The sequence below is a fragment of the Protopterus annectens genome, chromosome 3.part1 (assembly GCF_019279795.1).
Source record: "Protopterus annectens isolate FY-2018-M chromosome 3.part1, PAN1.0, whole genome shotgun sequence".
In the NCBI taxonomy this organism is placed as follows: Eukaryota; Metazoa; Chordata; order Ceratodontiformes; family Protopteridae; genus Protopterus; species Protopterus annectens.
The window spans coordinates 584,063,937-584,088,316 of NC_056732.1; the positions used below are offsets into that span (position 1 = coordinate 584,063,937).

The 24,380-nt window shown below is 36.7% G+C and overlaps 2 protein-coding genes across 5 annotated transcripts in view; one reads left to right on the top strand and one right to left on the bottom strand.

The window, feature by feature from the left end:
* LOC122798215 overlaps positions 1-8,849 on the top strand; it is a 55,541-nt gene extending 46,692 nt beyond the window's left edge. The window contains exon 2 of the mRNA XM_044066980.1: positions 3,118-8,849. Coding sequence (XP_043922915.1) covers positions 3,632-5,524 — 1,893 coding nt within the window. The 5' untranslated portion in view covers positions 3,118-3,631 and the 3' untranslated portion in view covers positions 5,525-8,849. The remainder of the gene's footprint in view (positions 1-3,117) is intronic.
* The window catches only part of BRD1 (bromodomain containing 1), a 2,713,326-nt gene that overhangs the window by 2,570,253 nt on the left and 118,693 nt on the right, over positions 1-24,380 (bottom strand). The window lies entirely within an intron of this gene.

Sequence of the window (24,380 nt, forward strand, 5' to 3'; positions counted from 1 at the left end):
AGATTCAAAGGTCTCATTTGATTTGATGACTTAATATCCATGATATTCAACTCCTATTGCCATTGTTTCTCAGAACTATACCAAGGTTTTCGTAAAAAGCCTAGGCAGTTCTTGATGACAGAAAATCTGTGGGAGACTAATTTACAACTCTTTACTTCTGCACAGATATATGTTTGCCTTGATTTCTCAGGTTCCCACACTCCTAACTGTCAAGTTTAGTGAATGGCACCCACTCAAGATCCTGTGACCATACCCTAATTCCTGTATCTAGTGCATAGAATAGCTTTGGCTAGTAGGCTTTAAACAGGTTCGTGTCCTCTTTCCTGTCAATGATGTGACTTGAGTGTCAGATACTCTTGAACCTAGATACTGGCCTTATGTCACATTATAGTAACCCTTTTGTCTGCATTTTCATTTATACATGACAAGTCCATAACATTCAAGTGCAGGTTTGCGAACATTTTGTATCAAATCTCTTGGCAGAAGAATTTAGTTAATAAATTCTAATTTTGCTGTATGTGTTTTGCCTCCCGAGTTAGACATTTCTTTAAACTCTATCTATCAGTCTAATCTACCTATTTATATATCTTTCTTTCACTCTGTACATACATCTGCTTTCCTGTCTATCAGTCCATCTCTCTCTCTCTCTCTATATATATATATATATATATATATATATATATATATCCATCTGGTTGTCTGACTATCACACATACTCTATTGCCTGTAATTAATGTCTCTTTTGTACTATAGCTTCTAAGAAAGATTTCCATGTGTAGTGCACATTTCTTATTTCTTATTATGTGTTATGTTCATTATGTTTGATATCCCATCTCATGTTTTTGTAAAGACTTTACTGGACATTTTGTTCTTCCTGGGGCTTCACTGAAAAGAGATTTTCCAGCTTAATATTGCCAGTTATAAATGTAAATAACTAGACCAGTAAGCGGACAAGTAAGTGAATAAAAGTAGAAAAGCCAGACGTTCTGATCTGCCTATCTGCTTGTCTGTCTAACTCTCTACCCGTTTGCTCAGGTTTTATTCTTCTGTTCACCCTTTCCTCCAGAAATATCATTCTCAAAATACAAAAGGAAGATAAAGCCAATATGTGATAAAACTCCAACTCAAAAAATATATAACAAACCATGCTGGAGTAACAGAAGAAACATGCAGTTAATATTAAGCATACTAAAACTTTAGTGTTTGCACATATTGCTGTCTATTTATACATAAAGTGATCCAATCAGAAAACATATTCAATTAATCAATGAAACAATAGTGAAAATTTAAAGCAAAATGATATAGAAACACGTACTAAAAACACGCAATTCTGTCAGCTAGACCTGAAATGGGGATCTGTGAAGAAGAATTAAATGCTATCAGATATTACTGAGAGTGTTAAGTAACAGTCCAACAAAAAGTTTGAAAAGGAGCATAGAAACATAGGCGAAGGATTACATTTAACAATGGATGGGTGTGCTGCAGGTATGTCTGACTATGAATTGCAAAACTACCTCATTAGCATACTACACTTTACAACATTTTGCATTTGCATGTCATTACTTTTCAGGCCTTATTCATTAGTGTAAATGGACTCTATGAATTGCGCCTTTGCTACACTCATTTGTAAGCATCAGGAATACCCCTACGGCATTTGTAAAAGTGACTGTGAATGCCGCCCTTAAACTCCTTCAGGTTGCTGACAGTTGTTGAGTGGAGTGGCATGGTATTCCAGCTGTTAGCAATGCAGCATGATTACAGTGATTACCCTGCATTGTTATTAGGGTTAGTTAAGGAGAGTAAGACTTGCCACTGCAGTGTAGATGTCTTTTAATGAAAGAGTGAAGACATGGGATTTTTTTAGGGTTGTGCAGTGGTTTGAAGTTTGTAATTAATTGTGACAACAACAGAGAATTATTTACTTCAAGCCAGTTTATTTGTTTTTGAGAGAAGCAGCGATATGATCTTGTGATCTATACTGTGGGGTGACTGTGAATTTGTCTTTTTTATTGTATCATTGCCTTAGTTCAGCTGACAGAAAGGAGTTGAGATTGGTTAGGATAGGATTGGCATATATTAGGGTGGGGAGGAAAAAGAAGTGACAATGCTGTGTCTAGCAGATTCAGCAAGGTAGTGTTTATTCTGTCAAGGCAACCTAGCTTTTGGTGTGTCTTGTTTATGGCTTGCTGAATGCAGAGGTCAAATTTCAGGTGGTCGTTTGTAATCACACCCAGTTGTTCTGTGGAATACCAGTTCTGTATTGGTCTTATTAGATGACAGTATATTAAAGGCATTTTGTGGAGGGAAGAGAGAGAGTTGAAGTAAACAGAAGTAGTTTATTTATTTATTTTTTCTTTTTGGATTCAGGACGAGTTGTGAGTTGTTGAGCCAAGCTTCTAAGGAGGAAAAGGATGTCTGGGTGAGTGTCTGTAACATGAGCAGTGTCCAAGCAGCACATATCAGAGTGGAGTCATCAGCATATTGTACTATTTTGGCCTCTTTGGCTGCTGTATTTAGGTAGTTGATAAATAAGTTAAGCAGTAGTGGCCCTACTATGGTTCCCTGTGGGACTCCAAGGGATATAGGATGAAAAGAGGAGAAGTCATCTTACCACTGTTTGGAAGCTATTACTGAGGTGATTAGGAAATCAGTGAGGTGAGGAGTTTGATAGGCTATTCAAAGAGAGTTTATTTACAAGCATCGACTGTATCAAATGCCTTGGATAGATTTAGAAATAGGCTGACGTTAGAAGACCTGAATTTCTATTGTGATTTATTATTATCTGTGAACCTTAGAAGGGCAGTGTGGTTATACTATGCTTGGGTCAAAAACCATGCTGAGTAATGAGCAAATGGAGAGTAACTTCAGGTCAAAACAAGTTTTCCCACATTTTAGGAGGAACCTATTTTTTTATATCGGCACATTTTAGAATACTATTTTTGAATGACATGGAAGAAGTCAAACATTAAATTCAAAAGCCAGTGTGAATGATATGCTAGGAAATTAAAAGTTACAGTCTATAATGGAAATATATGCTAAGATGCAAAACACCAATTTGTATAGTTTATTTCAAGATACATTTGTAATTTCTGATCTGTACTTTTCTTTTTGTTTCAGGTGTTTCCTTCAGCTTTGTTTTAACATCAACAGAGCATGACAGGATATCTGGCTTCCTTTTAAAGTTCTAATGAAGGTTTATTTCCAACAATAAACAATGCTGAAGATGTATAAGTAATAGTCTATCCTTATCAATTTAAATTGTTGTAGATTGTCAAAGCCCTACATGTGCCATGTGCCCCTCGGGAAGAAAGAGGCATTGCATATTTCAGAAATAAAAGTATACAGCTGTCTAAATCAGCCTGCTTTGAAAGAACATAAAAACTACCTCAGAACTAAGAAGTAGTTTGAGGACTTTTGGAGCAAATGATAAATCTGAACTTTTTTTAGTAGTTCATGTAGCATTTCACTGAACTGGATGAAAATACCTCTGTCTGATGAAAATTATCTCAGCACTTCGCAACTCTCACTTTACCTCCAGAGAAATAGTTATTTAAAACATTTACACTTTTGCAGGAGTACTTAACTCTCATTATTATCTTTTAGCAACTAAAAAAAGAAAGTCTGTCCAAAGATGGAACTTGTTTCATCACCATCACTCTGTCTTTCTGGAAATTTTACAGCTTTTCATGATAAAATCATGCAAAGAGACAGAGCTGCAAAGTCAAAGCCTAACATCAACTGCCGGAGGAAGAGGGAGTTTATCTCTGAAGAAAAGAAAGATGCTAGTTACTGGGAAAAAAGGAAAAAGAACAATGAGGCAGCAAAAAGATCAAGAGAGAAGCGTCGCCTTAATGATATGGTTCTGGAAAACAAGGTTTTAGCACTGAATGAAGAAAATGTTCGCCTTAAAAGAGAACTACTGCAACTTAAATTACGGTTTGGAATGATCACCACTGCCAGCTACATAGAAAAAAGTCAACAGCTTGCTGGAGGTACAGTAAAGACATTCTACAATGGTTACTCCAATGGTGCCTCTTCGGTGATTAACTCGGACTCATCAGAGAATGAGCAATCAAGCAAAGGCAGTGGAAGTGTTTCACTGGCAAAATATTCCCCTAGAGGGTCTGTATCAGATATGTCAGATGGATCATCTAGAGACAGTCCCATTCCATTAATGTACACAGATGGTTCTCAGGGTAGTATGCCTTTGACCCATAGTTACCATTTAAATTCTGCTGCCATCAGCTCTAGAGATGGTCTGCATAGTTCAGCTCAGAACCTTCTGGGAAAACATGAGGAACAATTGAATGAGACTACAGCAAAGAGAGGAGCTATTCTGTTCAGTACTCATGGATTTGCAGTAGATTTGCAGGAGTCTGAATCAAGAAATGAGGACCACGATGCCCCTACTTACTATTATCAGCATATGCATAAGCTAAGAACAACCAAGACAGAAGAAACTCATACACAAGATCACTCTCTTCATCATAGTCCAGTTGTCTCTGGAGTGGTGTCATGCCAGCCAGTACCAGGGACTAAAGATGTGCCTGAAAATATAGTTAATGACATTTCTAACCCAGACAAAGATAATACGTCTGAAGATTTAAGTTACCAACATGGTGCTGTCCCAGAGGGATCAAGCAATATAAAGTGTAAAACAAATGACCATTTAAACTCCAGTTTTTCCATACTTCAGTCATGTGAAGAAAATCCATGCTTAAATTTGGTTCTGCGCCATACTCTAGAGCATTCCATAAGTCAAAATAACATTACTCATAGGAAAAATTCTTCTGAACTATCTGTTAACCAAAGCTACATAAATGATGGCTCATCCTGTTTAAATTCACCTGTCCATGATGTTTTTGAGCAAGAAGCAACATATGAAGTAAATACATGCTCCAAAACCCCTCCAGCCTCAATTTCTCCTTCTGGCTTTTCTTCTGTTCCTTCAGGTTTTCCAGAATCCTTTCAGGATGTAAAAACATCTGCACTTCCTCATAAACTACGTTTAAAATGCAGAATACAAAGTACATGCGGGCAAGATCACATAGTTGGTGCCTCCAGTGTGGGGCAAGATCACACAGTTAGTGCCTCCAGTGTGGGGCAAGATCACACAGTTAGTGCCTCCAGTGTGGGGCAAGATCACACAGTTAGTGCCTCCAGAGTGGCACAGTCTTCTTCAGAGCAAGCCGATGAAACTGCCAACAGCTGTGTGCCTGATGTCTTTAAGAACATGTCACAGTCTAAAGCAGCCAAAAATAGGTCGGGAGACAATGGCAAAGACCAGGAAGAAGGTGTGATGAGACAGCTAGACATGTTGTTAAGCTTTCATGCATTGAATAATGGACCTAATAAACTGTTAGCTAAAACAACCCTGTACCAAGCACTTTTAGATAACTCCCTACCAATCACATGGAGTGGTCTGCACTCACTGATGTTTGACCAACATTTACAAGATCAATTGCTATCATCCTCAGGTCCTAAGGAACAAATCTGTTTTTCTTTTAGCAGGAACCACACATAAAAGTGTAAAAGTCAAGGTAGAGAAAGTAAAACAAGCACTTGAAAGCAGAAGACATAGTTTCCAAGATACATGTTGGAGTAACATATATGTCTCCTGCCTTTTGTTTACTGCTGAAAAAGTGTTCTCAAAATGAAAGTGTTTATCTTTGGGAGCTCCTCTGACTTGCAGTTATTCCTTATTACATAGAACAGTGACAGTCTGTTGTGACACTACTGTTGCTTACTAAAGGAAATAGGCTATAATGCTGGAAGCTGAGTAGAAAGGAGCCATGTTAGGAATAAACAAAGGGTTCATAGTGAGCTACATGGGGCATCACCCCTGCATATATGCCTGTAGTGTCAATAGTCATTTATGAGGACAGGAAAAACAGAGGCAGAGGCAATCCATTGCTTCTTATCAGGATGTTATATTTGAACAGATCTTCCTTGCCAGTCAGTGGCCCAGCACACACTGGAGTTCAATCAGATGAGACGTGTCAGGTGAAAAATGCTTCTTAGGTTTCTACATGTAATTTTTATTGCTTAGGAATAGTACCACAATCAATTTTGTGAAAAACAAGCATTCACAATTACTTGAGAGCAGGAAACACTTGGACTGCCACTGTACAACAATGAATGTGTGGCTTTTACTTCTCAGGTTTGCATACCTAATACCTGGACTTGCAACATGTTATTGACTCTAGAGACAAATACATCCATTCCTCACAGACTCTGTTTTAGTATCATTTGTGAAATCTTGAACTATAGTCAATAATGTGTCAAAATGTCATATTTTCTTCCTTCAAAAGGTATCACAATCAGAGCACTGAAGTATCCCCCAGGGCTATATCAGTTATTTAAAATTTTATACTCTATGGTCTCATTTCTAACTTTATTGCTACAGCTACACAGCAAATGTAACCTCATACTTCAGGGACTGCCGAAATGTAGTACTGTGGGCCTAGGTCAGGGTTTAACTGAAAATCCAAAAGGGAAAGATATTATATTTCATAATGAACACATTTCAAAATATAAATGCAGTGATTTTCAGTAATATAACTGATTTAAGGAGTTTTATCATAATCTAATGCTGGGTTTTGGCACAGGTTTACTACCATTCACAAATGATTATGTCTGCATATTTGAATTTCAACAAAAAAAAAAAATGCAAGTCTGCTTAGGTATGTTACAATGTCACCGAAGGTCCCACCTCTATGTTTTGGAAAAACATAACTATAGCTAAGCAATGTGGGAAGGTTTTGCTCAAAACGCCAACTGCAGATGTGTTTTATTTCCAAGGCATTTTTAGTGCACAATTTATAAACTAAGAGGATGCAGTATTGATTTGTGCTCACCTTAAGCTAAATCACAAAGTAACATTTGACCTCTTCTTGTAGTGTAATATTCAAGGCAATGCTTTTAAGCAAACTACCTACAAACCAGTATGTGCATACCTTAGACGGTAGGCACTTAGGACCTCAATGATAGAAGTGAAAGGAGGAAACGCACCAAGAATACCAACATGCACTAGAAGAAGAGGTGTCTGAAGCACAGCATATACTTCAAAAGCATGTTTCATGACTGATCTTCTTGTTGTAATCAGAAATTTAGATAGGCAGTACAAATTACAGCAATCCTTAAACAGTGTTTTGCGATCCAGCTACTTCAACTCCCGCTCTTCCAGACGGATATTATTCTGTGATTATTTTCAAGTGTAGGCGATTCTGTGGTGCGAGAGTGAAATGTGTTACAAGAAGAACACACATATCACTCTCTCCATACACAAAAACATACACACGCCCACATGCATAGTGAATAAATAAGTGTTTATTAACTGCTCACATTTCAAAAATGCGCTGACTGCGGTTATGAAAACCCGTGGCATGATGTAGCATTTTCAGTAATTAAATTCAAAGTGTGGCTTCTTTTATATATTTGTCAGCAAAGTGCATTCCGACTTCTTTTATCTGACATTGTTTTTTTAAACAGATAATGAAAATAATTGTTATACAAGCAACAATAAGAAGGTTAAAGTGCAAATGTAAGATACAGGAGAATCGTAAGCAATTCTTATGAGTAAACACTCGTCATTTACACTGCACTTTTTTAATCTTGTAACACAATAATAATGCCTCTGTTAAAAATTTCCCATTATGAAATACTTTGTGTAGCTCCCTGACTCAGAAATTAAATGATCCTAGCTTTGTCCTTTTGTTTAAGTTTTGATAAACATTAATCTCCTAAGATTTCCTAGCATATTTAAACAGACATGTCCATTGTTGTAAGATATGAGTTTTCAATAAGCTTTATTTGCATATCATAGGTAAATATTAGACAAGCTTCCCTTGTAGGCCATTTTAAATCTAGCCAGTTTCTCTTTCATGAGAATCAAACCCTGTGCCGTGTATTTGAGAGCTAAACAACTTGACCATTACATCAGCTTCCCAACCTCTACATGAGCTTAGTCTAGAAAACTCAGGCTATTAAAATCAGTTTATTCTTTTGTAGGTAGGCTTCAAATAAAAATTCAGGGCATGATCTGTCAATATTAAGTATAACACAGGTACTTGTCACATTTAATCATCAGCAGAATGCCCAAATGCTGTCTACCACAACAACTGAATGGATATTACACTGGATTCATTCAACTCAAAACAAACGACAGTATAGCTGTTATGACTGAATGGGTATTACACTGGACAGCATGAACTCCATGCACATGCCTTTTTTTGTTTCATATTAGCAAGAAGTAAAACCAGCTGTTACTTTATGGTTTCCTTCCTTTTTTTAATTAAACTGTGGATGTTTGTGTGTATACTCATCTTTTTAACCCAGGCACATAGTGTGAGTTTTTTCCATGAATATCAGAAATGAATTTCCCCGCAGAGTTTATGTGGCACTGATGCATTATAAATGTCTGCTGTGTGGTAGTGCATGTAAACATGTTTTTTTTATTTTTACTTTATTATTGTTATTTTTATGCTGTATATCAAGTTGCAGTCACAAGATATACTGAGTTTTAACTCTGAAGCTTTTTTAGAGCTTCAGTAACAACAGTAGGCCCAGTACAAATAAGAAATTTGAATGTATATATTTACAGACTGTCATTACTAGCAAAGCACAAGAAAGGAACAAGGAATAATTACGAATAAATGCTGCGTACAATGGAACTGATGTTGATGGAGTTCCATAGTGACTGTTTTTATGAACCTTTTAAACAGTGCCCTAAGGGCCATTCAACTGAAGGTACAATATTCTAATATAAACATGTAAATAATGTAAATACTGTACATAATGTTCTGGCTGGTTACAGCCTGTATTAAATTTTACTGTGGTTTGTTTTGTTATCATTTTGTGCAATTTGTTTATAAATGTGTTACTTACATCTTGGCTGTGGTTACAGTTTGTTTTGAAATTTTAAGTTTTCACTGAATGCATGTTGCACTGAAAATAAAAGGTAATATAACCAGTAATGAAGACAAAAATGAGAAGCCGTTACACCTGCTGTGATTAAAAAAACAAAATTGCCCAGTCATTTGACTTTATGAACATCTGGATGCCTCTAATGAAAGCATTTCTCTGACGTAAAATGCTGGAGCTGCAGGTAGGTTTTGTGATGACCATTGATTTGAGAGTGCAGCAATGTTAAAACATTTAGTAAATGGTTGGTTTCATACTTGTAGAACGCATGTTAATGATTTACTTAACTGCGAGGTAACCATAAACTCAAGTTGTTTGTTATCAGTGCTATAGACTGCTTAAACAGATACAGGAGTTCTTCTGTTGGTGTAAAAGGAAACACTCACAAGTGATTGCAAGGATGACAGACAAATAAATCTCTGTATCCATGGGTACTTTGGGTTAGAATCCAGAGTCAAAGAAATGTAATCATTTGTCAAACAGGAGAGTGCACAAACAACATTTCACAGTATTATTTTTAAATGTATTACAAACTTCAGGGTAAAAATGAAGTATATGAAGCATATATCAATCCATGTGTGTGTGTGCGTGATTGTCTATGTGTGTTTGCTTATCTGTGTACGTGTCTTCTTCTTCTTTCGGCTTTTCCCGGTTATGGGTCACCATAGCAGATCACCTGTCCGCTCATGATTGCCAGTGGAGATTTACGGTGTTGAGTTGCCAACCCAGTGCCCAACCTTCCACAGAAGGCACACACACGCACTCACACCTAGGGTCAATTTAGGGTGTCCAATCCACCTACAGCATGTCTTTTGGATGTCGGAGAAAACCAGAGCACCGGGAGGAAACCCACGTGACCACAGGGAAGACATGCAGACTCCACACAGAAGGCACTGCAACCGAGGATCGAACTGGAGAATCTCTTGCTGTGAGGCGGTAACGCTAACTGCTGCACCACTAGGGCTGCCCATCTGTGTATGTGTCTCCTGCTTATCAAATAATAGAGCTGTTTCATTTAAAGGTGCATGAAAACCTTGGCTTTAAAATATGCTTCCAGCACAATAAAGTAAGGTGAACAACATGTACTTTGGAATGATGGAACATAATGGTATAGTTAAATCATTCTGAAATTAAAACTTGATTGTTAGATTGAACACAGCATGTAAGGTGTAATGCCATGGAAGATTTTGAGCACTGTCAGGGGGTGTATGGTTAGCACTTGCCAGTGAGCTTTGTGGTGTACAACTGGGTTTGAATCCAACATTGAGATGTTATGTAAATCACTTTACCAGGCTGTATTCCCAGATCATACTACAAAAGTAGCATTTGTGCCTGCCAACTGGTTGATATTCGGAGACTTGTTGGTATGACTGACTGAAAATGCAGACTTACCAAAAGTTAAAAAATTGAGCTAGATCCTGAATAGATTCAGGAGCATGTGCAAATTGTTAAATGGCAAATGTGAGAGTACTTGGATATTGCAAATGGAAGTAGAGCAACAGCCTGAGGTTGAAAACAGCCAGAAAAAAAATGTTGGGTTTGGGCTTGGGCAACAAAGTGCGAACTTAGAAATTACAAAGTTAAAGGTTTCAAGTTTGGGAAAGTGGAAAAGAAACTTAGAAAAAGAAAGAAACAATGTTGAGGGCTCTTATGGGGAGAAAGAAGAAGTAAAGGCACAAGAAGGGGAGGTTAAAAAGTACTTATGGGGGTTAAACCTTGCAAAGTAATGTAAGATGAAATACAGACCCTCAGTGACCTGTCTATGTGGATGAGATCATGGAGACCATAGGACAACTTAAAAGAGATAAACCACTAGGTTCGGATATCCTGTCAGTTGAAATATGGAAAAGTAAAGAGGCAGAAATCCTTAGAACATAGAATTACTTGTTTAACCATATTTTAAAGGGGTCTAAGTCATAGAAGAATACTCTGATAGTAATAGTGCCAAATGAGGGAAAGGAATTGATTCAACAGGGATCATGCAGGCTGATATTGGTCCTTAAACATGACTACAAGGTCTTTATGATAATATTGGCAAACTGGGTGGCTAACATACTAGGAAGGATAACAGGTATTGATCAATGGAGGTCAATAGAAGGAATACAGGCCTTTCATAATATTGTGAGAACATGCAACAAAGAAATGCAGAGACAACACAAAAGCCATTGGTTCTTGTGGAGTTAAACATTGTGAAGGCATTTTACAAGGTTAACTGAGGCTTTCTAGTCAGAATGCTAGTAGAATTAAATTTTCCGGGAAGTTGGATAATGTTCCTTCTAAAGCTAAATAAGGGGTCTCTGCTACAATTAAATACACAGAGATCTTTCTAAAAGTATCAGGAGGAATAAGGCAAGGGGTGCTCCCTATTCCACTCCTGTTCCCGTTCTAATTAGAGTCATTATCAGAGGAAATAAGAAAATCGGATCTAAAGGACTACAAATGTCAAGGCTGAAATGAGAGGGCAGTGTTTTTGTGGCTACTAGCATTCTCTACATAACCCAACCAGAAACAGAGATACTGAAGGTATTCGAAATTTTGAAAAGATACACAAAGTTAGCTGGTTATCAAGAAAATGTATCCAAAACAAAAGCAATAACAGTAAACTATGAACTTGCATATAATTTATTACAAAGTTTCACCTCTTTATGGAGGTATTATAGAATGTTAGGGATGTGGCTAACGAAAAATATACGACTAGTAGCATAGGAAATGTCGGAAGAAGCAAAACAGAAAATAATAAATTAGATATAGCAGCAAGATTGATATGGAGATGGAAAGGAAGATTCAAGTTACTAAAATGTGTTCGGTACCCTTGATACTGTATGTGGGGCAATCATACTTCTTTACCCCTAGGGACAACATCTGCCAAAGTATTGGTGTATTTGATTGTATTTATTTATTTAATTTGTTAGTTATATATATTTTTGGCTGCGTTAGTGCATTGAATAATACTGATCAATTTCAGGCTCAGCCCAGGTGAAATACAAAACATTTCACAAACAAAAAATACAGGAATATAAGCAATAACAGGATAGTTCAGACTAATTACATAGAAAACAAATAGTACATGCATTCCAGTGACGAAGGACAGTGCAATGTACAATCAAGCAGAGTATAATGTACAATGTATACAGTGGATATAAAAAGTGTACACACTCCTGTTAAAATGCCATTTTATTGTGATATAAAAAAGGAGACCACAATAAATCATTTCAAAACTTTTCCCACCTTTAATGTGATCTATAACCTAACAAATTCAATTGAAAAACAAACAAAACTGTTAGGGAAAAAATATAAAAAATAAAAAAATACATTACGCTGGTTAGATAAGTGTGCACACTCTTAAACTAACATTTTGTTGAAACACCCTTTGATTTAATTACAGCATTCGGTCTTCTTGGGTACACATCTGCTATCAATTAAAGAGACTCTGATTAACCCCAAATAAAGTTCAGCTGTCCTAGTAGGATTTTCCTGACATTTACTCAGTTGCCTGCTACAGCAAAAGCCATAGTTCCTAGAGAGCTTACAAAGCATCAAAGGGATCTCATTGTTGAAAGGTGTCAGTCAGGAGAAGGGTACAAAAAAATTTCCACAGCATTGGATATACCATGGAACACAGTGAAGACAGTCATCAAAAAGTGGAGAAAATATGGGACAACAGTGAAGTTGCAATGACTTGGACGTCCCTCCAAAATTGATGAAAAGACAAGATGAAAACTGGTCATGGAGGCTGCCAAGAGACCTACAGCAACACTGAAGAAGCTGCAGGAATTTCTGGCAAGTACTGGTTATGTACTACATGTGACAACAGTCTCCCATATTCTCCATATGTTTGGACTATGTGGCAGAGTTGCAAGACAGAAGCCTTTTCATACACAGAAAAACATCCAGGCCCAGCTAAAATTTGCAAAACAATGAATCAAATCTCCCAAAAGCATGTGGGGAAATGTGTTATGGTCTGATGAGACCAAGGTTGAACTTTTTGGCTACAATTTCAAAAGGTAAATTTGGTGCAAAAACAACCCTTTGCATCACCAAAAGAACACCATCCCTATGGTGAAGCATTGTGGTGGTAGTATCATGCTTTGCAGTTGCTTTTCTTTAACTGGAACTGGGGCTTTAGTCAAGGTGGAGGGAATTATGAACAGTTCCAAATACCAGTCACTTTTGGCCCAAAACCTTCAGGCGTCTGATAGAAAGCTGAAGACGAGGAGGAATTTCACCTTTGATCACAGCAATGACCCAAACATACATCCAAATCAATAAAAGAATGGCTTCACCAGAAGAAAATTAAAGTTTTGGAATGGCCCAGCCATAGCACAGACCTAAATCCAATAGAAAATCTGTGGTGTGACCTGAAGTGCGCTGTGCACAAGAGATGACCTCACAATCTGACAGATTTGGAGCACTTTTGCAAGGAAGAGTGGGCAAATATTGCCAAGTTAAGATGTGCCATGCTGATAGACTACTACCCAAGAATACTGAATGCTGTAATTAAATCAAAACGTGCTTCAACAAAGTAATAGTTGAAAGGTGTGCACACACAACAAAGTATTAGTTTAAGGGTGTGCACAGTTATGAAACCAGCGTATTGCATGTTTTGTATTTTTTATATGTTTTCCCCTAACAGATTTGTTTGTTTTTCAATTGAATTGTACAGGTTATAGGTCACGTTAAAGGTGTGAACATTTCTGAAATGATTTATTGTGGTCTTATTTTTTTATATCACAAAAACCTGGCATTTTAACAGGGGTGTGCATACTTTTTATATCCACTGTACATTAGTTTCTAAAGAGGGTTAATCTTCAGTGAATCTTGAGAGAGGAAAAGAGACTCAGTAAGGAGATAGTGTATTAGGTGAGTATGTTCAGTGCTGAAGCAAGAAGTTTGGCTCAGATGAAGAAGTGCTTTTTGAGTTGCATTTTGAATTTTGGAATACGTGTTAATTTCCTTAATGCCAATGCAGAGAGCTTATCAATGAATTGGTGCCTGAGATGAGAGAGCATGTGCAGTGCTTTGAACTTTGGTTTTAAGGGTATTGAGAGTTGGTGTGGCTTGTGAGTAGGATCTCAAATTGTATGAGGAATTGTTTTGTGAAGTCTAGCTGCAAGGAGAGTAAATCATAACTAATTAAAATAGAAGACATGGGTAGAAAAGAGGACAGGAGTAAAAAAATATTTAGCAGTTCCAGTAGAGCTAGGAGGGCTAGCTGTGCCTGCTTTCAGGAAATATTATCAAGCTACAGGTCAATACACACAGTAGTTTTGCATAAGGGAAAAATGATGCTGAGGAAGGAACTGGTAAAATGCTGAGAATTAATGGAAAGGGAAGGAGTAGAGCAAATGACACAGGGTTGTACCAAGAAAAAAATGAATTCAAGTATGAAATAAGATACAACTTAAAGAGTAGAAAAGGCAAAGGCTGCCTACATTATGTGATTTTGGGATGAATGTGTCACAGAGGGCAGAGAATGTGTCAGGTCTGTAGAGGAAAAATATAGAGCCTAGATATTGGGTGAAGATAAGTAAAGAGGGAAGCTGGAAGGAATGGAGTTAGGTCAGTCACTTTTAAACTGACTCCAAGAGACTGGTTTCTCTGAAGAAGGTATAATTTATTTATTTATTTTACATTTATTTATTTTACATTTGTTGACCGGGCTAGTCTAACCGGATATATGCCCATTTTCAGTAGAGGCCCGGGGAGAAAAGCTCCAAGCACTAGCAGTGACAAAGAATACAGTATTTAGTAAATAGTCAAGTTACAGTAGGTTGGAGTTAATATCAATAACAGAGAGATAAAAAAGACAATGTGTGTGTGTGTGTGTGTATATATATATATATATATATATATATATATATATATATATATATATAGATATATATATATATAGATATATATATATATATATATATATATATATATATATATATATATAATTTTTTTTTTTTTAGATTACAAAGTAAGCATCAAAGAAATAGTATGGAAGAGAAGTGTAGAGAGAGCAAGAAGGGGAATAAGATGTCAGTCAGGGTTAGAGCATGGACAAAGCCAGTGAGATTTAAGATGTTCTTTAAATTGGAAAGTAGAAGCAAGGGTGGATAGTTCAGTAGGAAGCTGGTTCCAGTTTTTACCTACTGTGTTGGAGAAAAGTGAGTCCTCAGCTTTGTTTTTTGCCTCAGTAGTGGCAACAAGGAGCTTGTCTGCTGACCATAGTGTTTCAAGATTTTTGTATGGTGTGATCAGATTAGTGAGGATAGGGGTATTGTTAGGGTGATAAAGGATCTTTTGGGTGATAACTAGTTGTTGACAGAGTAGTTGATTCTGCAGTTCTAGCCATCACAGTTGTTTAAGGATGAGACAGTGATGAGTTCTAAATGAGGTACCAGTGGCAAATCTGGCTATATTATTATAACTGGTGGAAAGTTTGGTAAGGTTGTTCTTAGATAGATTGGTGTATATCGCAGAAGCATAAAACAGGGTAGAGATTAGATGAGTCTGGGCAATAGTCATTCTGGCTGATGGGGTGAGAAAGGGTTTGATTCTGTAAAGGGTGCCTAGTTTTTTGTTAACAGACTTTATTGTAGAACTAATGTGGTCATCATAGCTAAGTTTGTTATCAATTGTTACTCCTAGTAGACGGGTTGTTGTGTCAGGGGTTATGTTAGTACCATTGTTTTAGGTAATTGTAAAGTACAGTTGAGGTGATTTTAGAGTTGGAGCAAAGATTAGTAATTTTGTTTTTTGGGGGTTCAGGAGGAGGCAGTGTTGTGTAAACCAATTCTCAACACTGTTGAATACAGTTTGAGTTAGGGATTGGAGAGAGGCTATAGTCTTGGCTGAACAAATTAAAGTAGAGTCATCTGCATATTGTATGCAGGTGGCTTGAGGAATTTGGGTATGAAGATCGTTAATAAATAAGTAAAATAGTAGGGGTCCTAAGATGGAGCCTTGGGGTACTCCAATATTCACTGGGAGTGATGTAGAAAGATTGTTATCCCAAAGTACTGCTTTCTGTCTGCTTTCCAGGTAGGACTTAAACCATTGTAATGCTTGTGGGTCAAGTGATTGGGCTTTTAGTACGTCTATAAGTATATTGTAGTTTACCATATCAAAGGCTTTTGAAAGGTCAATAAATAGTGCAGAGGAGAAAGTGTTATTGTTACGATTTTTGTTTATGGAGTCAGAAAAGGACAACAGGGCAGTGGTTGTGCTATGGAATGGCCTGAAGCCATGTTGGCAGTTGGCAAGTAGGTTATTTTGGAGGAGGTGGTCAAGTAGTTGTCTGTGAATGCATTTTTCCATTATCTTAGCTATTGGAGAGAGTAAGGCAATAGGCCAAAAGTTGGTGAGTTCAGTAGATGACCCACCTTTATGTAATGGGATGATGTGGAATACTTTCCATATGGCAGGAATTTTGTTTTCTAAAATAGTTCTATTGATAAGGATGGAGATGGGGTAGGCTATGGCTTTTGCAACAATTTGCAGGTATTCAGCTGGCAGACAGTCAGCAGATGGGGTGCAAGGTTTTAGTTTTTGAAGAAGATTACAGATTAGGGATGTAGGTACAGGTTGTATTTGAAAGGTGGGAGAAGGAGTCCTAGTGGAATTTAATGGGCAAGTGGTCATAGGTGGCAGAGTATTTGCTAGGGTTTGAATGGCTTCAGTAAAGTAGGTATTAAAGGTGTCGGGAATCTGGTTGGAGTTATTATGGTTGAATCCTGCTGGGGCAGGAGTTGAAGAGTGTCCTGGCTGAAGAAGTTTGTTTATACTTGTCCAGAGTGGATTTTGTGGATGGGTTTGTTGGAGATGAATGAAATACTCTTTTTTGTCTCTAAGAATAGCTTTCTTGGTGGCATTTCTTAACTGTTTAAAGTAAAGGTGATCTGATGGACATTTGGAGGCTCTCCATTTTGCCCAGATTTTATTTCTGAGGAGGATATTTTGCCTAGTTTGTTTTGTGAGCCAGGGGGCAATTTTGATTTTAGTACGTGAAGAGCAATAGGGGGTGTGGAAGTCTAAGATTTGAAGAAATTTAGTGTTAAAAAAGGTCACTGCTTCATCAAGCTGAAGATGAGACATTGGTGACCAGTCACATGCTTTCAGTTCATTTCGGAAGCTGTCTGGATTAAAAAACTTTTTGGAGCGTGAGGTTTTAAAGTTGTCAATAGTTGGGATATGAACTCTTTGTTTTATAATGTAGGTTAGCATGTGATCACTGATATCATCAGGAAGGGTTCCTGATTTATAGGTATCAAGGTGGTTGTTGATAAGTATCCAGTCTAGGATGGTTGCTTTACTGCTTGGCTTATGGATTCTAGTTGGAGTGGTTATAATTTGTGAGAATCCATAGAGATTTATGTGGTTAGTTGGATTAGGGGAACTGCAGGTAACCCAGTCTATATTAAAGTCACCTAATACTATGATCTCCTGAGGTAGATGGGTAGAGAGGTAACTAAGTATGTTTTCAAGAGTATTTGTATTATTTCCAGGGGGAGATATGCGCAAATTAGATAGATTGATTTGGAGTTGTTGATTTGAAGTTTGGCAGTAAGGGTTTCTGAATTGTTGCCTGGAGGTAGGAGTATATTGAAGGGTGAGACTTGGAGTTTAGATTTATACAGAATTGCTATACCTCCACCTTTTTTGGTTTTATGGTCACATCTTAGGATGTTGTAACCATGAGGGGTAATAGGTAGACAATATAAGACACTTTTAATCTGACTTCAAGAGACTGATTCCTCTGTACAAGATATAAGACACTTTTAAACTAACTCCAAGAGAATGATTGCTCTGTCGAGGGTATAAGACACTATTAAACTGATTCTAAGAGATTGATTGCTCTGTAGAGGGTGTAAGACACTTTTAAACTGATTCCAAGAGACCGAGTCCTCTGTATAGGGTGTAAGATACTTTTAAACTGACTCCAAGAGACTGATTCCTCTGCAGAGGGTATAAGATGCTTTTATACTTACTCCAAGAGATCATCTCCTCTGTGTTGGGGTAATGGCAGCAGAAACCACATGAATAAGGCATATTAACCAGTGAAAACAAAAACAAGCCGTGAACGACCCAAGGCAATCAAAAGAGAAAATTTATTTAAGCGCTTTTCGTCAGCGCAATGAGCTGACTTCTTCAGAAACAAAAAACACTGGCAGCATAACCATTATAAAGGCTAACATCCATTTACGTCATAACCAGCAATTCAGTTAGTACAATTTAAAGTAATATGGGTTTTAAAGAAACTATTTAAAGGCGCAATGACCGTTAGTGGTAGCAAACATCACATCCCTATGAACATATAAGCAGCACAAATACAATAGTCAAGTCAACTTATTAGTATAGAAAATAATATATAGTGTGTTAATGTTGCAACAATTAAATAAAAAGATAAGCATACAGTACTGTTAAAATTTCAACAATTTGTAACCCTAGTTGTATTATACTGTTAGTTCATGGTTTGAGGCTTACATAAGTCATTGTGTGTAAGGTTAAAGCATCAAAGACCCCAAAATTGTTCTAAATTACATAAAGCATGTTCATAATTAAACACAGTTTATGAATGATAGTTAAAAAATATCATAATAATGTATGTGGAATATCTTTTTGTAGTTATATAACAGTAAATAGATGTAGTAGTGCATATAGTAATAATAATATATTAAAAAAGAAAACTAATGTTTTCACAACAAATATCCTTAGGGACATAAAATAATTATATGTATGGTGATACCATAATATAAAATACTTAAAAAGTATATGTAGTTTCCCAAATAACACATATACTTAATAAAATTTTTAATAGTTTGAGTTGTTTACAATGAGTTAGACATACCTAGTGTCATAGGTGTCACAATTAATAGTTTTTTGAATTTGTAATCACATTAGTTAAAACTAACTAATGTCACAAAGTTATACACAAAAACAAGTACCATAAAAATAATAAGTACCATAAAGGACATGTGTCAAATAACAAGACCTTCATCTCCTCAAGCTATTCAATTTTAATAGACTTCCTATTGAACAAGACTCATTTAGTCCTGGAAAGCTATATGCATTCAATTTCACCTGCCATTTCAGCTCCAATTCCTCCAGTTTCAAATTTCTAGGACCCCCTCTCGGGTCAATTTTTACATGGTCAATTACCATAAATCTAAAACTATGGTCTGGGTAAGCCGCCGTGTGTTTAGCAAGTGCGTTCTCTAGTTTCCCCTTTCTAATGGCATACAGGTGTTCGTACATCCTTTCACGTAGTCTTCTTTCGGTTTTACCGATATAAAATGCTAAACAGGATGTACACCTGGATAAGTAAGTAATGTGGTTAGTGTTACAGTCAAATTTATTCCTTAACCTAAATTTTTGTCCATTCAGGCTAAAAGAATTGCCCTCCTGGATGTGTTTACAATAATTACAGTTCTGACATTTATACATTCCAGGGCACCTCACTGTAAGTGTATCGTGCTTTTCCAACAGGGTTTTGATGTCAAGCCCTTTCCTATAAACTATCATAGGATGGTCACCCAATTTTTCAAATAAATCAGGTTGTATTTTAAACAAGTCCCAATTTTTCTTCAATATAGATGAACACAAGGTACTTGTTGTACTAAAGGTGGTGATAAATTTAACAGTAGATGAATTGTTGTTAAATCGGCCACTGTTGAGTACATTACTCACTATCCGGTCACACTGGTTCTCATCAACCAAATTGACCACATTGTCGTCAGTAAGGTTTTTAGTGTTAGTCTTCAGAAGTGGTAAGTACACATTATTGTGTCTTTTGTCCATTACCTCCTGAACTATCGGGTCAAGAAAAGTTACTGGGTAACCTCTATGTATAAACATTTCCCGTATATAGGCACATTCCTTTATAAAATCCTCATCCAGGCTGACCATTCTGGAAGCTCTAACCAGCTGCCCCTTCACAACAGATTTCTTCTGATGGTGAGGGTGACAGCTGGTGTAGTGGAGGAAAGTATTAGAATATGTAGATTTTCTAAAGATGTTTGCAGTAAAAACATTTAAGTTGTAATTTTTACTTAGGTGGATGTCGAGGTAGTCAATAAAATCACAATGAAACGTGTAAGTAAATTGCAAGAACTTAGTAGTGTGGTTAAAATATTCAATAATTTGATGACTGACACTTTCACTGCCTTTAAATAAGATCAAAATATCATCCAGAAACCTTGTGTAGAATAGAAAGGACTCGAAAAACACATTTCCTTTAAAAAGAAATTCCGATTCCCAATAAGCCATTGCCAAGTTTGCTACACTTCCCCCACAGGGTGATCCCATGGCAACACCTATTTTTTGAAAAAAGAATTTGTCACAATGGAAAAAATAATTATTTGTTAGTACTACGTCCAAAAGCACAGATACTAAATCTATTTCCCTGGTAGGAGCTTTATGTTTCTTAAGCATGAGTCCTACCCATTCTAATGCTACCTCATGGGGAATGCTAGTGTAAAGGTTTTTTACATCAATTGTGAGGAAGTTGTAGCTCTTGTCAAAAGACAAGGTATCAATGTTCTTCAAAAAGGTCTAAGAATCTTTACAAATTTGAGTCTCCTTAGCCAGATATTTTTGTAAAATGGCATCCAACACCTTAGCACAAGAGTAAGTGGGGGATCCCCTACTGTCCACCAAGGGTCTTAATGGTGGATTCTCAATACTCTTGTGTATTTTGGGGATGCCAAAGATACTCGGGTATCTAGGAAATGACATTACTAGGTAGTTGTATGTCTTTTGGTCTATTAGGCCATCAATGAACAAGTCCTCAATACAGTTTCTGATGATACTATAGGCTCTATTTACCTCACTACGGGAACTATGTACGTATGCTTCAGTATTGAGTAATTCATTCATCCTATCATGGTAGTCACTCATACTGAAGACAACAAGTCCACCATCCTTGTCAGGTTTACAAAACCTAAGTCCTTGGGTAGTAAGATAATACATTATTTCCCTTTCATCATTATTCAAGTTAGTAACTGTAATCCTGTTGTTCTTGTAGGTGTTCATGTGTCTAACATCCAGTTCACAACATTTCTTGAACAAGTCGAGAGCAGGATGCAATGGGGGATTGTAAGTGCTAGGAACATAGAGACTATCAGATGAACCAAACACATCACCCATCAAAATCTGAAGGTTTAATTTCCTAACAAATAATTTGATGTCCAAAATTGTGTCAGTCAAGTCCCATTTTTTCGATGGGATAAAAGTAAGCCCCTTAGACAAAAGGTCAACCATTTCAGGCCCAATTTCTGTGTCACTAAAGTTATATACTTTAAAGTCACCCTTAGTATTTAAAATAATAGAAGGTACTCTTTTACTACTCCCCAAGGGGACAGATTCATGAGAACCAATACTTAACTCATTCAAAATAATATCAGAATAAGGTAATTCTGTATTACCCCTGTTAGACTCAAGTACAGACTCAGTCATATCCATGTTCGAGTCAGACAAGTCATAGTCGCCAGATGAAATCAACGGTGAACCCATAACAGGTCGGAGATTTATTTCCTGTGAGCATTGTAAACCCATTTGTCCTTTACTAGATTTTGTTGGTAGTTCTTCTGCTTCGGTTTGGCCCCGGTGAAGGGGCCCTGCTGAAAATTTGAGTCTTGTGTCTGTTGCTTGTCAGTTTGAGCACTTCGGAGCCTGTTACGCCATGGGGTACCCCTACCCCCTTGTCCTTGGTGATTAGGTGGCCCTAAGTCGAAATTGGTATTGTTGGACTCAAAGTCATCAACAAGGTCACAAGGTCCTTGTTGTACGACGTTCAGGTCCTTATTGTATAGGTAAGATTTTTTAGGGTTTACCATTCCCTTTCCCCAAACTTGGGCTACAGATGGAGTGGGGTAAGCAGTTCCCAGACCGTATGCTTTGATGTCCCTGTCAAGTTTTTTGATTTTATTAGACTCCAGTTTGGACATGTATTGGTCAATACTGTTAAATATACGGTCGTAGTCGTATTTGTATCTTCCAAATTCATAATGGGTTTGTATACTAGTATCCAGATCCATTACATAACTAGAAAGGTCACTGACCGAGATAGTATAATGTTTAATAATGGTCTCAATTAACTCAAATCCTTGTTGATCAAATAAGGTTACCAGATCTTTATGAAAGGCAGACCCATTTTCCAAGTCAGTAGGGTAGGATACTCATCTTAAGCCTTTGGGAACTACCTTTCTAGATAGACATTATTGGAAATAAGAAATTTCCAGCTGAAGTTTTTTTAAGTTTAACTAGGCATGAGTCAAATAATTTTAGTTTGTTGCCAATTAAACTGTCATCTTCCTCTGTTGTTAGCCCCCTACTGTTACCAATAGGCTCAGCATTGTTCACACTGTTTAAACAAAACCCATTCTCTAACCAAGTAGTAAAAGAGGAAGTAGTTATGGTACCTTTTGGTTTCGGCAGTCCACTCCTAGATGAACCAGAAAGTAACCTTGGTACTTCCTGGTGGGAGCCTTCGAGGTCGACGTCTCTGGTAGTCAGTAATACTTCAGTTGTACGTCCCAAATGCCCTATAGGCACACTCTGATTTAAATTAGACACATTAGGGTCCACTCCATTGATACTGTCACCGTGCGTGACTGAGTTTGGTATTGTAGTGTAATTAACTACACGTGTAGGGTGTGTTTTAGTACTCAAGTTGTTGCTAGTGTCCGCACAAGGCATACCAACAGCATTGCTGCAACCGCTTTGGTTCACAGCATTAAATGCCTCTGCTCCGTTGTTGACGTGAACCCTTTCAGCCGACACTCTATCCACACTGAGTTTAGGGAGAGTAAACGTTCCATCCATCTCGTTATTAGTTTGCCACCTTACTGACTCGGATAGAGGCAGTACCGTTTGTTGTAGACTACGTTGGTCTAAATCTAGCTTGTCTAGTCTAACAAAAATGCCATCAAGTTTGGATGCAACAACATCCCAGGAACTACCCATAGACGGAGTGGAATTGACATCCGTTTAATCGCCAGCAGATGAATTGTTTAACAACACCCCTGGCGTGTCCAGAGGGTTAAATTGACTGTCCGTTCCGCTCACACCCATTGCCATATAAGTGAAAAACAGGATACAAAACCAAACGTAGAAAACAAAAACAAGCCGTGAACGACCCAAGGCAATCAAAAGAGAAAATTTATTTAAGCGCTTTTCGTCAGCGCAATGAGCTGACTTCTTCAGAAACAAAAACCACTGGCAGCATAACCATTATAAAGGCTAACATCCATTTACGTCATAACCAATAATTCAATTAGTACAATTTAAAGTAGTATGGGTTTTAAAGAAACTATTTAAAGGTGCAATGACCGTTAGTGGTAGCAATCATCACATCCCTATGAACATATAAGCAGCACAAATACAATAGTCAAGTCAACTTATTAGTATAGAAAATAATATATAGTGTGTTAATGTTGCAACAATTAAATAAAAAGATAAGCATACAGTACTGTTAAAATTTCAACAATTTGTAACCCTAGTTGTATTATACTGTTAGTTCATGGTTTGAAGCTTACATAAGTCATTGTGTGTAAGGTTAAAGCATCAAAGGCCCCAAACTTTTTCTAAATTACATAAATCATGTTCATAATTAAACACAGTTTATGAAAGATAGTTAAAAAAATATAATAATAATGTATGTGGAATATCTTTTTGTAGTTATATAACAGTAAATAGATGTAGTAGTGCATATAGTAATAATAATATATTAAAAAAGAAAACTAATGTTTTCACAACAAATTTCCTTAGGGACATAAAATAATTATATGTATGGTGATACCATAATATAAAATACTTAAAAAGTATATGTAGTTTCCCAAATAACACATATACTTAATAACATTTTTAATAGTTTGAGTTAGCTTTCCAGGACTAAATGAGTCTTGTTCAATAGGAAGTCTATTAAAATTGAATAGCTTGAGGAGATGAAGGTCTTGTTATTTGACACACGTCCTTTATGGTACTTATTATTTTTATGGTACTTGTTTTTGTGTATAACTTTGTGACATTAGTTAGTTTTAACTAATGTAATTACAAATTCAAAAAACTATTAATTGTGACACCCATGACACTAGGTATGCCTAACTCATTGTAAACAACTCAAACTATTAAAAATGTTATTAAGTATATGTGTTATTTGGGAAACTACATATACGTTTTAAGTATTTTATATTATGGTATCACCATACATATAATTATTTTATGTCCCTAAGGAAATTTGTTGTGAAAACGTTAGTTTTCTTTTTTAATATATTATTATTACTATATGCACTACTACATCTATTTACTGTTATATAACTACAAAAAGATATTCCACATACATTATTATATTTTTTAAATATCATTCATAAACTGTGTTTAATTATGAACATGCTTTATGTAATTTAGAACAATTTTGGGGTCTTTGATGCTTTAACCTTACACACAATGACTTATGTAAGCTTCAAACCATG